This window comes from Rhinolophus sinicus, linkage group LG18 (assembly GCF_036562045.2).
Source record: "Rhinolophus sinicus isolate RSC01 linkage group LG18, ASM3656204v1, whole genome shotgun sequence".
Taxonomy (NCBI): domain Eukaryota; kingdom Metazoa; phylum Chordata; class Mammalia; order Chiroptera; family Rhinolophidae; genus Rhinolophus; species Rhinolophus sinicus.
In genome coordinates this window covers 12,499,370-12,514,640 of record NC_133767.1, presented here as the reverse complement: position 1 = coordinate 12,514,640, position 15,271 = coordinate 12,499,370, and the positions used below count along the sequence as shown (strand labels likewise).

The 15,271-nt window shown below is 43.5% G+C and overlaps 2 protein-coding genes across 11 annotated transcripts in view; one reads left to right on the top strand and one right to left on the bottom strand.

Moving 5' to 3' along the window:
• Nucleotides 1-4,037, bottom strand: part of GLYR1 (glyoxylate reductase 1 homolog) — a 32,248-nt gene extending 28,211 nt beyond the window's left edge. For all 7 annotated transcript variants that reach the window (XR_012493239.1, XM_019756415.2, XM_074323151.1 and 4 more), the window contains exons 1-3: nucleotides 3,916-4,037; nucleotides 2,849-2,885; nucleotides 1,831-1,910 (exon numbers count right to left, since the gene is read on the bottom strand). Coding sequence is in view for 6 of the 7 variants with exons in the window: in XM_019756415.2 (XP_019611974.1) it covers nucleotides 1,831-1,910; nucleotides 2,849-2,885; nucleotides 3,916-3,953 (155 nt within the window). In the remaining variant the exon portion in view is untranslated. The remainder of the gene's footprint in view (nucleotides 1-1,830; nucleotides 1,911-2,848; nucleotides 2,886-3,915) is intronic.
• Nucleotides 4,038-4,131: 94 nt separating this feature from the next.
• UBN1 (ubinuclein 1) overlaps nucleotides 4,132-15,271 on the top strand; it is a 36,171-nt gene continuing 25,031 nt past the window's right edge. For 3 of the 4 annotated variants that reach the window (XM_074323150.1, XM_019756414.2, XM_074323149.1), the window contains exons 1-7: nucleotides 4,132-4,871; nucleotides 6,017-6,119; nucleotides 9,469-9,756; nucleotides 12,908-12,994; nucleotides 13,555-13,650; nucleotides 13,979-14,113; nucleotides 14,793-14,896. In XM_074323150.1, the coding sequence (XP_074179251.1) occupies nucleotides 9,508-9,756; nucleotides 12,908-12,994; nucleotides 13,555-13,650; nucleotides 13,979-14,113; nucleotides 14,793-14,896 (671 nt within the window). In that variant the 5' untranslated portion in view covers nucleotides 4,132-4,871; nucleotides 6,017-6,119; nucleotides 9,469-9,507. The remainder of the gene's footprint in view (nucleotides 4,872-6,016; nucleotides 6,120-9,468; nucleotides 9,757-12,907; nucleotides 12,995-13,554; nucleotides 13,651-13,978; nucleotides 14,114-14,792; nucleotides 14,897-15,271) is intronic. The other variant, XM_019756413.2, reaches the window with a different exon arrangement.

Below are 15,271 nucleotides of genomic sequence, written 5' to 3'. Positions count from 1 at the left end.
ACCAAGAAAATTAAAAAGGCTTAAAGACATCATATCTAGTAGTTGCCCTGCACCCACTGGCTTATGAATTCCCTCAAAAACACTTCCGTTAGAAATCACAGCATCACCACCCCCGACACCAGCAGGTTCCTTGTGTTCAGGAAGTACCTCCTTTTCACTGGCTTCATCCGGGGGACTGGCTGAGCTCTCACATTCACGCAACTCCAATTTTCTCTGTCTGCTCTATTTCTTATACACAGGGACCCAGTTTATTTTTCTAACGTTTCAGCACTTTTTAAAAATTATCCTAAGAACACAATGGCTTTCAGGACTGTTGTAATCTGATTAAGTACCCACTTTCTATGAGTTCCCATTTTCGTTTCAGAATTGGTTAGCTAAAGCAGGAAGTACACAAGTTGGGCCAACCATACTGTCTGTTATTCCTAAGCACAAGTTCTTCACCCCAAGCAAGGAGCCTCTCTCTGCCCACACATCCAACTCAACATCCAGCTGTTCCAGCTGCTTATAGTATCCCCACTGCCTGGAATGCCACTACTGGTCCAAATGCTATCCATCCCCAGAGTTTGATTTCAATTCCATCTCTTACATTAGCCTCTGACCTGCTGTTTTCCACTGATCTCTTTGTTCTCAAGCCCTTTAACAATTACCCGCATCACTCATTCTGCACTTAATCCCATCTGAAATATTTATGTCTTTATCACCTGAGTTCCTGGAAGACGGGGGACCACAACATTCGCTTTCCTGAAGTTCCCTTCGGTGTCAAGCAATGCGGAGTGTGGTTGCACAATCAGCACTTGTTTTATGCATCGGGACAATCTTTCTTGTGAAATCCATGGCATACCAGAACATTCCCTCTTCCAGAGTGTCTCTGGCTCTCACAGCTCCAGGATAGTGATTCCTTTGAGATACTGCCATCAAAAGGCTGCTAAGTTGGCTTGTGACAGAGAACTGGGCCTGGGTATATCAGTACATCTGTATGGTGCCAGGCAAACTCTAAACCAAGATGAGTAAGCACCCTGACACATAAACTCCTGAGTGAGTGAAGAACAGTTTATGAGATTTTCCTATGGAATATTATATATCGCTTTCTAGGAATGTATATTTTAACCATTGGTATTAGCTTCATCAGAAAAGTCACATTTTCCTAACCCAAAATCACATTTTCCTATAAGAATCATAAACAGAAATACAATTACTTAAAGAAATCAAACCATCTAGCTAGAACTAGGTAATCAACTTGATGTAGTGATGGGAAAGCGAAACACATCATCAGAATCTCAAGCAAATACATTCTTCCTCACACTGTGATTTCTTATATGGCCTATCAAAGAATCTCATATTTATGGTTCTGATTTCAACTCTAGGACAGAGCTAGCTAAATGTTACAACGTTAGTGCAAGTCATTTAGTTTTCTAAAAGAAAATAGATTAAACAATTACTTTTATTAAGGTAAATAAAATTTTAGTTTTCACTCTATAGCTCATGCATGAGTCACACTGATAAATAACCATTAAATGAGAAACCAAATTGGTGCTATAGGAGGAACTGCCTATGGAATTGGCAAGTGAGGTGTGAGAAACTCTCAATGTGATTATTATATTTAGAAGGTGGTGAGCCCTAGTTCTCACCTGACTGACTGTTATTGGCTCCAGGACAATTTCTGCAGGGTAAGAATAGCACCTTTTATTTAGGTATGAAGCCAGAATGATGCCATTTTGTAGACTATATAGTAGGACTGAACTAGGGTCCGCAGAATACTCTCAAAGCAGCTCAGACCCAGGCCAATGTGTAAACAAAGGGAAAGTGAAACTCTTGGTGAGCACTACTCACTGATCCTCTGTTCCAAAAAACTTCACAAAGAAGCATTTCTTTCCACGAGGTTTCTTCAAGTCCTTGGGTGGATTAACAATCTGGGGGATAAAAGGGAAAAAAAGGTTTTTTCCCACCGTTCTAAGTTGGTAACAAAAAAAAAGAAATAAAACAAAAGGAATGTCTTAAAAAGAAAAAAACCCAGGGCCCAGTATGTTTCCAAATTTGGCACTTTTCTACTGAGACGTGTGGAGATGTACAAATATTCCAAAGTTCTCTACATCTAACATGTGGCACATCGTTCAGTAGATACAGTATTCCTTTACTGCAATGCCCGTTTTAAAAGCAGTTAAAACTAAGACAAATATCATCCCCTCGCCCCATGTGACCCTGTCATCACTGAAGAAACGTAGAGGACACTTTTAAAAATACTTCTGTGAAGGAAGAGTTGAGACAGGTAATAGTGACAAGGAAACATAAGTAAAGCACTGAAAATACCATATTGCAAAGAGACAGTCTAAAGACATTTCCTGGGCTCCTAGCAAGAATATAAAAACAGAACATTTGGAAAGCTATGACGGATCGCCTCATGCAAAATTTGAAATGCCAACTTCTGCAAAGATGCACTGGAGCAGCACATATGGTAACATAGAAGATTTAAACTTAGTTGGGACAAAAATACTTTGACTTTTCACTAATCTACATTTAGATTTCTATCTTCCTGGAGAATTTATTTTCTTCTCCTTTCGTTAGATTTAAGTGTAAAGCTAAATTCAAATTAGAATTGATTTCCAGGGTTAAAAACCTCCACAAAAACCATCTCTGAGTCAAGAAATAAGCATTTACTGAAGATTAAGGGATCTGGTTTATATTATATTGCCTTTTCTAAATGAACTGATATTAGAGAAGGAAAAATTCTGTTACTTAAAACAGACAGTTTAACTGAATGCTAGAAACTGAGGGGAATGCGTCTTACATTCTCCACCTGTTCAAACCCAACTTCAGATGTCTTTCTTTAGTTCAGTAGCAAGAGACTCACCTTTCCTGGCCAAGGAGGATACCTGCCGAGTTTCCCCCTAGAGAAAACACAGAGAGTCAGCACTTGCCCTGGAAAAGCCAGTCCATCTTCTTCAACCCACTCAACATGCAATTTATTCTCCTAAATCTCCACTTGCATCCTCAAGTGCCAGAACAAAAGCCTGGCACACAGGCGTTCTTAATCTGGCTTCCCCAGTTGGACTCAACAGGCCCAAACTCCTCAGAAATGGAATGCAAAATGGTATACGTATGTGCATAAAGTATGTACATTCTTCTGGTGACAAGGGATACACAGAACAACAAAACCGCCAAGAGTCACTTGTCTAGAGCCTCCCCGTGACGGGGGTGGGGGCCAGTGTGCTCTGTAAACACAGACTTCCCCTTACAAAGTCTGGTTTAATTCACCGCGAGACCAGCTGGCTTTGCCAAATGCTAATGGAAGCCTTCCTCTGGGTCGAGAAATAAGCTACGCAGCTCGACCGAGGCGGCGACAGTCAGTCTTGGTTCGGGCGGTTGTCTGGGACCCAGAAGCAGACCACAAGAGGCACCCCAAAAGGCACTGATCACTGCCAAGCCTTCGGTGGTAAAGAAGAAGTCTCCCCTCCATTTCTTCACCGGGCAGCGCCATCAGTCCGGTTTCGACACCCTTGGCCAAGCCGCCCGCAGAGTTCGGTTCCATTGCAACGCTGGTTTTAACGGGCTTGCCGGGGCGAGATGGCCTTGAGGGCTCCCCCGCTTTACAGGGAACCCCAGCAAGACCCCGAGGAACCCGCACCGCGAGTGGCTCCAGAGACGCCCCTCACAGTAGCCGTCGGCGTCCGGGTCCGGAGCTCAGTTCTCTCCCGGGCGGCCTCGGAGCCCGGCCCGCCGCGGCCACCCTCGGCCTCGGTCCCCCGGGGCAGGGCTGCCCCTTCCGCCCGGCGTCGCTCCCAGCACCGGCACCTCGTCTCGCCCTCTCTCCGCGCCCTGGAGCGCCCAGAAAGGCAGCTCCGGGGCTGTCCGCCAACCCCGCGCCCAAAGGAGCAGTTTCCCGTCGCACCTCGCTTGGCCCCGGACGCCCGGACTCACCACACCAAATCGCCGAGCCGCAGACTCACAGCCGCCATCTTACCACCCAACCACCACCGACGCACAGGCCGCCGGGAACTTCAGGTCGCCCCGGCGCCGCCCATTGGCTTGAGTCCGGCCACGTGACGGGGGCCGGCTGTCATCGGCCACGCCGCTGCTCTGACGTCACCGCGCCCGCCGGTGCTTATTGGCCGGCCAGGCGGCACGTGACGCGGGAGCCGCGGTCTCCGCGCGCCGGAGCCCAAAGACTCCCGGCTCCTTTCCCCTCCCTCCGGCTCGTGACAACGAAGCGCCCGGGGTCTGAGGCGGCGGCGACGGCGGCTGTGCGGCCGGTCCAGCGCGCAAAGGAGCCGGCCTTGCGATCCGCCCCGCCTCCGGTCCCTGGCCTCCATTCCCCTCCCCCACGGCGCTTCCGTTACGGCCGTTAGTTCCGCGCGGGCCCCGGGGCCGGCCGCGTCGCCTCGCGGGCAGCTACCCTGACGGACCTCGGCGCGGCCTGGAAGCCAGCCTCCGCCCGTGACCGGGGCCCCGCACGCGGGGTCCCGCGCCCGGCGGGCTCTGCGTTGCCGCGCCTGGGGCGAACGGGTCCTTCAGAGCGCGCTTTTTGCCGGCTGCGTCCGGGGAGCGGCTCCGAGCCGGAGCCCGTGTCCGCGCCTCAAGTTCTCCCGGGGCGCCAGTGCAGCCCGCCTCGAGGTTCCGAGTTGATCGGCCGACGTGGAGCCAGAGTCTCTCCACTTCCTCCTGGGCCGGCAGACGGCACGGCCAGCGAGGCTCCCCCGGGCCCGCGGGGACCCAGCCATGGGCCGTGGCGCGGGTTGGCCGCCCGCCGGGAGGCATGGCTCCGGGGCCGGCCGCTAGCAGCGCCGCAGCCCGGGCTCCCGGGCCGGCATGAGGACGGTCGCGGGGGGACAAGTGCGGCCCGCGGGGCCGTAGCTTGCGTCGCGCTGGGGACAAAGGTGCGTGTCTTTGTCGGGACCGGGCTCTCACTTAAGCCGAGTTGTAGTTTGACACTTTTGGAGAAGTTAGGAGCAGGTTGTTGTGACAACAGGGAGACGGATGCCAGGCGTAGTTTCAATACGTGAAAACAAGCCGTTGAATGAGGAACTAAGAACCGTTCCCAGAGACCGCCCAAACGTCAGATTCCTGCTAGAAAATAAACATTTTTCCAAAGGTCCCACTCCCAGTTACAGACCTCAAGGACTCTTAAGTTAAGTGTTGACTTCACTTAGAACCGGACTTTTCTTGAGTCGCCGCCTGCTTGAAAAGACTGCAGGTCAACACACATCTATCTCCCTTAGGCGTTTTGTTGTACGGAGACTTTGGTTGTATGTGGGGTTTTTTTTGTTTTCGTTTTTTAGCGAACTGGCTTGTCCACAGCTGGTTTTTCGTTGGAGTTCAGTTTCCCTAAAGTACTGTCAGTTTTAGGAACTGTCATTTACCATTCTGACTTGTTTTAAAGACAAACCGATAATTTAAAGCACATTTGTGATGCCAGGAGATAATTTCATAAAATTCAACATATGTTTCTGATTTTAAAACTCTTAAATTTTGAGGATTGAGGGATATTTTAATGACTTGCTAAAAAATGTGAATTTCAAATTAACTTCACACTTGGCCTAGAGGCATTCTGGTTACAGTCAGGAACATGGCAAAGAATATATTGTCTAATATTATCCTGTAAGTTCTAGCCAATGCAGTAAGACCTGAAACAAAAACGAGACACCATTTTTCAGAAAGGAGACAAAATTCTCATTTCTGTGGATGATAGGACAGCCTATTTTGAAAAAAAGGGAAAACCATTAAATGAATTCAGTAAAGACACTAATTAGAAACTCAGCATACAAAATTCAGTTTTTCTATGTTTCACCAGTAATCAGCTTGAAAATACAGTGATTGAGAGGACGTTCAACACAAAAACATATCACTCCTGGGAATAACCTGAGATACAAAAAGAAGCTAGCATTTCTTGGGTAATATCAATTGAGGGTTTTTAAGAGGGATGTTGTTTGTAGAATACTGTGCTTAGAATAAGGTTTAACTTGTTAAAGGTGAGTACAGGCATACCTCGTTTTATTGCACTTACCTTTGTTGCCCTTCACAGATGTTGCGTTTTTTACAAATTGAAGGCAAGACCCTCCACCAGCAAAAAGATTACAACTTGCTTTATTGCGGTTGTCTGGAACGGAACCTGCAGTATCTCTGAGGTATGCCTGTATTTAAATACGTAGGTTTTCTTTTTTTCAATAATTTTTTTTTTTAACGTTGGGGAACAGTGTGTTTTTCCAGGGCCCATCAGCTCCAAGTCAAGTTGTTGTCCTTCAGTCAAGTTGTGGAGGACGCAGCTCAGCTCCAAGTCCAGTCGCTGTTTTCAATCTTTAGTTGCAGGGGGCACAGCTCACCATTCCCCTGTGGGAATTGAACTGGCAACCTTGTGCTCTAACCGACTGAGCCATCCAGGCGCCCCCTTAGGTTTTCTTAAGGCTTTAAATTTTGCTGACAAATCTTGTTTCATTTGCAAATCTAAGAATGTTTTTGTAAAGACAAAAATACTTCATCTTTGACAGAGCTTCAATTAAGGCACCAGTCTAACATTAAATTTTCCTAAACAATAAGCTTTTTACAAAGTTAAATTCCCTTAAATGTGTTAAAACTGCATTTGAAGTTTTAAATGCTTGTTCTCTCAAATACTTCAAACTTCTAAAACAGGGAACTTATAAACCAAATAGTAAAATCTTTCCAAGGACTTAGCTTTTGTAAGGCTGATAAATGTATAATGGTAAGATTCTTTTAAAAGAATATTTTTGAACTTAGTTATATTTTCTTAAGGGTTTCAAATTAAAATTGTAAGTCTGACGTCAGACAATATGTCTGAATCTCTTAAATGTTTCTAATGACTTAGTAACAAGCAATAGCAGTTATCATGACTAAAAATCTAAAATCTAAGTGTTATGCTATAGGTTTGACTTACATTATTCTCTAGTATTATATCTATAACTTCTCAGGCCTGCAAAGTCACTTAAACAACTAAGGGAAGCAGTTTTACCATCTAGGTAGATTGAAGTTACAATGTCTAAAATTTGGGCCAGGTCGCTTCTCGGCCTTTTGGCTAAGATCAAGTGTAAAATTTGGGCCAGGATAAGGTTACATTTTAAAATTACTGCCTGGATTGGGGCAGGAACCTGGTTGTCACTTCTAGGATGACCTTCCTGCATCCCATCGGTTACTTGCAGATTCTCTTTTTATAGTGAGACTGCCTGTCTTATCAATGAGGGTAACTTTCAAGCCTTCAACATTTAGCTGAAATTTATTTTCACAACCCAAGTGTATCACAAATGTCCTGGGGGCCTTGAAAGTTTCCTTTAGAGGAATTTCTTTCAACGTCTTAATGCCTGATGGTCTTTTGCACCACCAACCTGTTTTGCTGCTAATCACTTTGCTGCCTCATTAGAATTATTTTAACTATTTTTAGATATTTTACTCCTTTGTCTGGTATTATAGATCACAATTTTATGGTCACAATAAAAGGTGAGTATTGCATGTACTATATAAATATCTTTACATATGTATGGGTACATATGATATAAATCTTTTTGAATTCATATTTATGATTCATTTACAGTTAAAATGCAGTGAGTTTTTTGGGAACTTGTCAAAATGATTCTAAAATTGATCTGAAATAATAAATAGGCTGGAATAGCGAAGTATTTTAAAAGAAGAATAATAAAGATGACTGTTAAAATCAAGATGTTAAAATATACCATACAATTTCTTAAAACAATGTGGTACTGGTTAAGGAATGTCTAGATACTACATCAATAAGATAGGATGGATTTCAGAAATAGACCTTAACTCTTTCACTGTGTTGATTTCAAGGTTCTTTTTTTCAAAATGTGTCAAAAATCCACAAAAAATAAAAAGTTGATATTTTGACTATTTTAGGCACTTAATAACATTTTGAGCTGCTTTGTACATAAGTGACATTTTCATTTTAAACCTTTGTTATATGGTAATAGATTTACCATTACATTTAATTTTAGCAAAAAACACTCAAAATATACTAAGTGGTATCAATTAGATATAAGTATAGATATATTAGAATCTAATGGCATTGATGACATAAAAATTTATTACAAAATGTTACACAATATGGTATACAAAACATCTTTGTTGTTGATAGTGCAAGCCACAGGAAAACACATCCGAACGTCACAGCAAAAGAGTTAAGATACCTAAGACGTTATACAAAATATATGCCAAATCAGGGTAAAGAAGAATTATTTAGTGACTGGTGCTGGGAAGAAACCAAGTTAGAGCCTTACCTCTCTCCTTATAAGCAGAGTAAATTCAACGTGAAAGTTATATGTATAAAAGACTGGATAGGTAAATTCTTACATACGAATTACCTGTTTGGAGAAGGACAGTTTAGGCACAAAAGAAATGGGAGAAATCATAAGGGAAAAGAGCCTAGTTTACTGTATAAAAAGGTAAAATTTCTTTCATCATACCTCTGAGCAAACTTAAACCGTAAATAACAATGAAGAAATGTGTTTGTAAGAGATATGACAAACATTACATATGTAATATATATTATACATCTATAATATATCAGAAGCCCTTAAAAATGAACAAAAAGACTTAATTTTTTCCAACCATTCCCTTAATGCTGGACTTTGAAGTTGTTTTTATCATTTTTCCTATACAAACAAGGATGCAATGAGTATCCTTATTGAATCCATATGATAAGTGCACAGCGTGATGGGTTTTCACAAACTCAGTACACTCATGCAACCTTTACCTCATGCAAACTTTACCTGCTAAGACGTTCACACTAGAATGTCAGTTTTAAAAAGCAGGACACAAATCATACATGAATCACAAAGTACATATGCATGTCTATATGTAATATATTTGCATATTTATGTTCTGTAAACCCTTGGAATTCTGGAGTTTACAATATAATCTGACCATTTCCAAGCAACTTTGAAGGTCTTTGGCATGTGATAATTTGTCGCCTGGTCGAGGCCCAAGTTTGCGTGGTGAGAGGCTGGTGCATTAGGAAGTGAGCCCTAGCACATCACTCCTAAGACAATGCCCAGGGTAGGCATTACGCTGAGCTGGTGTAAACTTTGTGATTCTGAAGAATGGCCCTGAATGAAAGTAAACTTCTAGTGAAGAAAATAAGGAGGCCTTAAAAAAGAGGTCATAATTCTTAGCTAGAAAATAAAAACGATTGGATAGATTAAATGAAAAATAGTATTTTCTAGGGTTCTGCGCAATTTTGAGGATTCTTTAAGGGTCTGTCAGCATGGATTCTCTAATGTCAAGGCTTTAGTGAATACAGAAAAAACACTGCAGGGAAGTATGCTAAACAGTGATTATCTGAAAGGATTTGGGTGCTTTTCATTTATATATATATCTATGGCAAGGTAAATTGAACAGTGGATTCTTATTGACACTGAAATTCTTTTAAACTTAAATCTGTATAACTGAACGGGAAAAATGATCATTTTTATCATCTTGGTTTGACCTGGCCCTTCTTTTCAATGTTAACAGAAGCCATGCAGTGACACCTGCTAAGACTTGTTGGTAGCCATGTCGGAGCCCCACAGGGTCCAGTTCACCTCTCTACCAGGTTCTCTGAATCCTGCATTTTTGAAGAAATCCCGGAAGGAGGAGGTTGGGGGAGCAGAGCAGCATCAGGACCCCGAGCCTGCTGCAGCAGCTGTTCGGATCACACTCACCCTCTTTGAGCCAGATCACAAGCGCTGCCCAGAGTTCTTCTACCCAGAGCTGGTGAAGAACATACGCGGGAAGGTGAAAGGCCTTCAACCCGGAGACAAGGTACCCCCCAGTGGCTCCAGACCCCTGCAGGTGTAATCTCAGGCACCTGTGCAAATGGGACTTCCGGAGGGTGGAAGCAAGATAGAGAGGCTTTGGCTGTCCCAAGATCACAGCACCCAGCCCAAAGCAAGCGCCAGGTTTGCTGGTTTTGCCTCTGGGCATGAAGGGATAAAATTCTTTCTAGAACCATTCTTCTGATTTATGCTGGAGAAAATGTATGGTGTATCCAAGGCTAATTTGAATTATGGTTAATTAAATGAGAGAAACAACAATTTTTTTTATGCCAAGTCTACAAATATTACAGGTAAATGTGAACAGTCTGTGGCTGTTCCAGTGCTGGATTTCATGCTGGACATTTTTCTTTTCCAAGGGACTCTCACTTTGCCTCGTGTCTGGGTAGATGAGATAAGACACATAACTGCTCGTCTTCTCAACACAGTAATACACTGGATAGTTTCTTTACCTGGAGGGATGGAAACCCATTTTTGTGGGGTTTTTCCAAGTTACTTTGTTTTTTTGTTTTTTTTTGGCAAGAATTAGGTTGTAGCCTTCTGGGCTTTTGAGAATCAGTTTGATTTCTCAAATGTTTTTTAAATGGTCTATTTATTTTCCTGGCAGATTTATATTACTTTTTAGTATGGCACTTCTCAAACGTGCACAAAGTAGAGAGAATAGTATAATAAGCCCCATGTACCCATCACCCGGCTTCAACTATTACTGATGTTTTGGCCATTCATTAACATTAAAAAATTTGTATGAAGTTTTTATTGAATTACATACATAAGAGAAGTGCCCACATGATAAATGCCCAGCGTGATGGATTTTCACAAACTCAGCACACTCGTGCAACCTTTATGCTGGATCACAAAGTACATTTTCCAGGGCATGAGAAACTTTCCTCCTGCCTTCCCAAAATACTACCCTGCCCTGCAGGGTAACACTTGGCCTGATTTCTAACAGCTTACATTAGTTTTGCATGTTCTTGTATTTTATTTAGATGGGATCATACAGTATGAGCAGGAGCTAGGTGGAGAGTATTTATAAGCACCTACTGTATACCTGTTCACTAGACGAGGCTCCGAGGGAAGGTTAGTTGAGTCCCACACTACAGCATTTTGTTCTCTAGAAAGGCTCTTAGTCAGATGAGGGTTAGGCTAGTACCTGGCTCACAGGCTGTCAGGGGGGATGAGCTCGTACAGGGACAGTTTGTAGCGGAGTGTTTCGGTGGCCAGTGCACCTTTAGTCTGAGTCATGATTGTGCTGTTTGGGCGGAGTGCCTTTGGGTAGAAGGATTATCCAATTGTCTTGCTCAGATAAAAATGTGTTTCCTTGATTAAGATCTTGTTGGCTGAATGGAAGCCAACTGAATCTGTGCCAAGGGTTAACCTGCTGTATGACGTCAGTGGACAGGATGAGAAAATGGAATTTCAAATGTATTGATAATCCCTTTTCCAAAGTAGGGATAACATCCTCTTCCTTGAGAGGAGGAGACAGTAGCAGGGTTTGGTTAAGGTATTTATTTGGGGGCTCAAACCAGATCAGTAGGCCAAATGAAATTGGAACTCTCGTGCTCCGATTTCACCTTTTTGGGGGACTCCAGATGTTCTTCTGCATGGTAGAAAAATGCATGTAGCACACACAGAGAACTTTGGATTCAGTTTCAGGGGATTCACTCCTTCAGATTGAGAACTTCGGAATCGTTGTGTTTATTCTGTAGTGTTCAAAGCACAATGTAATCTGACACATTCATGTATTCATTCATTTGGCATATATTTCTTATGATGTGAAGGCACTGCTAGATGCTGAGGACTATATAAAGGTAGAGAAGCTGCTGTCCCAGCCTTAAAGGAACTTGCAATCTTGTAGATGTTTTAGGAGAATTATACCAACACAGTAACAGGAGCCACAATGTGGTAATGGTTTAAGATGGACATAAGTGCAAGCCCTGGAGAGCTTGGGCAGAGGAGAGCTTATGTCCCAGATACTGTGTTTGGACAGAGCTGGACCTTCAGACGTTCAGGAGGTAGGAGTTACGGGAATACTGCTCTTTGTAAGGCACTAAGGAGTACACATCACATCCAACGCTGCTCCAGATTAGTGGGATTTCTTAAAATTATTTGAACCACTTAAAGTTATATGTGATCATTGTAGAAAAATTAGAAGATACAGATAAGCACATGTTTTAAAGACCACCCATTTGTGGTACATACATTGTATGTATGTTCTGTAATATCTCATTCTACATATATTATACCCTGAATCATTTAACTGATCCCTAATGGGTGAGTGGGGTTTCAGTAGGCAGAGATGAGCGGGTGGGATAAGAGAGTTTTGTTTTCAAACAAGACTCTAATCTTTAGTGTTTTGGGCCTACTCTGAAGTCTTAAGCGTGTTTAGTACAGGAGTCTTTTATTATTAAAATTAAAATTTCTTGCAAAGAAGTTCAAGGTCCAGTTCTGGAAAATCTTCATGGAAGAAATGCAAGAGTAAGTTTATGGAATAGAAATAAGCTGTAAAACTGCATGAAAATATTTGGAGTGAGTATTGAGGTTAGGAGAAAAGAGGAAATTCCTGATCCTTCAAGATAGGTGTCCAAGGAAAGGGACTGCCGTGAACCTGGGTTTGACTTTTGGTAGCACTGAGAGAACAAATTCATACCACTCTTCTAACCAGTTAGACAAAACAGCTCTCACAAATCTGTGCTGCATTCAGTGGGTTCTTAACCTTTTTGAGCCACTGACTGCTTTGCAAGTCTTGTGAAGCCTTTCTTAGAAGGATGTTTTTAAATGCATGAAATAATTTTTAGGGTGACGAAGGAAACCAGCTACGTTAAAACACAAGTCTGTACAGGTTGAGCTTCCCCGACTGAAGGCTCTTTGCCATATTCGGAGCCCGACAGGACTTAGTGCTACGACAGGCAATTGTAGGTCTTCGGTCAAGTTTTGTTGAATTACATGAATGGCAATTTTTCTTTCTTAAACAACAAAGGTAAACACCGAGGAGAAGGTAGCATGTATTTCTACCTTGTCTTTTCTGAAAACAGTTGTTTTTATTATGTACTTTATAGGTGTTGAGTAGTCAGTGAGTGTACTAGGAGTAGGGTTATGGAAATTTTTTGTGACTCTTATTTTGTGGAATGGTCTCTTTACAGAAGAAAGATCTCTCGGATCCTTTCAATGAAGAAGAAAAGGAAAGGCATAAAGTGGAGGCCCTTGCCCGGAAATTTGAAGAAAAATATGTAAGGTTTCTCTCTTGGGCAATAAAACAACCTCGTTGGGTGGGAAAAGTTTTTAGACATTTCAGCATTCCTTTAGTGGATTATCATCTAGTCAACACTGATGTGGAAACACGTGTAGAGCTGGGAGAGAACAAAATGCCGTTATTAAGCAAATGCATGAAGGTACAGAAAATGCAAGTGGCAAGGCTAGTGTGGATCTAAATTGACGGGTGAACAAGAAGGGCCTTTTCCCCCAAGAATTAACCCTTAGAATAAATGTTTGGATAGAAAGCATACGAAGCCATTTAGTTTGTCCTTCTGTCTTTGGTCATTTTATGCAGATACACGTCTGTCCTATTTTGAAAGGTCTTTAGGGAAGGAGACCTTTGGGGTGTGTGTGTGAAAGTAACTTGCATCGCTTTGCAGCCTTTAGTCACTAGCTGGTGGAGTTCAAGGCAACAGTTAGTTCTGTGTGTTAAAAAAAGCATGTGACCTTAGACTTAAAAATTTGTTAAGAGGATAGATCTCATGTGTTCTTATCACAATTACAAAAAAAGCATATGACCTATTCTAAATTTTAGGGTGGAAAGAAACGTAGAAAAGACCGAGCACAGGACTTGGTTGATATGGGGTATGGTTACGATGAATCTGATTCCTTCATCGATAACTCCGAGGCGGTAAGTACTTAATGAAAGTGCCCCATGGGAACCACCACACTCAAGTTCCCGCTGGTGACGGCCCAGAGGCTGGGGGTTGGTTCAGAGTGGGCCTGCTCTCAGTATGAGGAAGAGAGGAGGTGACTCCCTGATCTGGGGCTTGGGTCCCTCTCTGAAAAGCATGACCAGATCTGTCCAAAACACCTTCTGGGCATTCATGATTGACCAGAGGCGTGCGGTTTGAAAAGTGACAGAGAGACATAGTCCCATCTGCTCTGTGCAGACCTGAGCTGCATCTTTGGACTGGAATACTGGAACTCAGAGCTAACTGTCTGCTTCCCCCTTTCAGTATGATGAGCTTGTTCCTGCTTCTTTGACTACAAAGTATGGAGGATTTTACATTAACTCGGGAACCCTGCAGTTCAGACAAGCATCAGAATCCGAGGATGACTTCATTAAAGAAAAGAAGAAAAAATCTCCAAAGGTTAGAATGCTATTCACTTTTGGATTTCAGAAATGCTGTTTTATGAACCTTAGGCCAGTAGGTGACTTGCCAGAATATGTGCCGGTTTAGGATGGCTCAGGAGATCGGCGGAAAGGCATGAGCTGCACCAAGTTGACAGTTCACCTCTCTCACCCGTGCCGTGGCGAGGTGCCCTGAGTCCCACAGGCTCGGCTGGGATTCATTTCTCAAGGTGGTCTCAGGGTGGAGACAAGGGCAGTGAAGGAAGGGTATGAAGTGTGGGGAGTCTGCACCGACCTTGCTGTGTCTCTTCTGTGGACATGGAGAGGACTTCAGTTCTCAGGGCCATCACCCCAATAGAAACAAGTTAGCATTAAGATAAGTTTATTTTGAAATCTGTCTACCACTGCCTGTGTATTTAAAATGAGAGGCAGGGCCCATGTACAACTCATTTCAAACTAGAAAGGTTTCTGGCTGTGCAATGGCCTCTGTGGTCTCCGCCCTGGGTGCTTCCAGGAGACACTGTCACTGGGAATGCGGTATTGATCTGCCACAGGTTTGTGGCCCGGGCACCAATCTGAAAGCTTTTGTCCACGAAGGAAGTAGGACAGCTCTCAGGATGTGCCCCGGGCAGAGCAAGGCCAGTGCTGTGTCCCTGAGTGAGGGAGCCGTGTAACTGTGCCTTGTCTTTAATTCTCAGAAGCGGAAGTTGAAGGAAGGTGGTGAGAAGATAAAGAAGAAGAAAAAAGATGACACTTATGACAAGGAGAAGAAATCGAAAAAGTCCAAGTTTTCCAAAGCCGGGTGAGAGGCAGCAGCTTGTTTGCTAGGATCAAATCTGAACTATTAGGGCAGGACCCCTGGGAGCTGACTCGCCCTCCTCCTCCTCGCAGCTTAGCTTCAGAAGAGGCCGCAGGGCCTGGCCTTCCGTCCCCTTCTGGCCGCCCACAGCACCACTGTGGGCGTAGTCAGAGCTCTCACATCCCTGTGTGTCAGACAGCCAGAGTTCTCTCTGTCCCACTGTCAGTGTTGGCGGCTATTTCTGTCACTGTATGATTGCTGCTGTCTCTCTTCTCTTGGGCACCCTCCTTTGCCCCAGTTCTCCTTCTGTCCCTGCCGTTTCCCTTTGTCTCCTCTACTCCTGCTTTCTTTGCCTCACTCAGTGTCACCTCAGCTGCC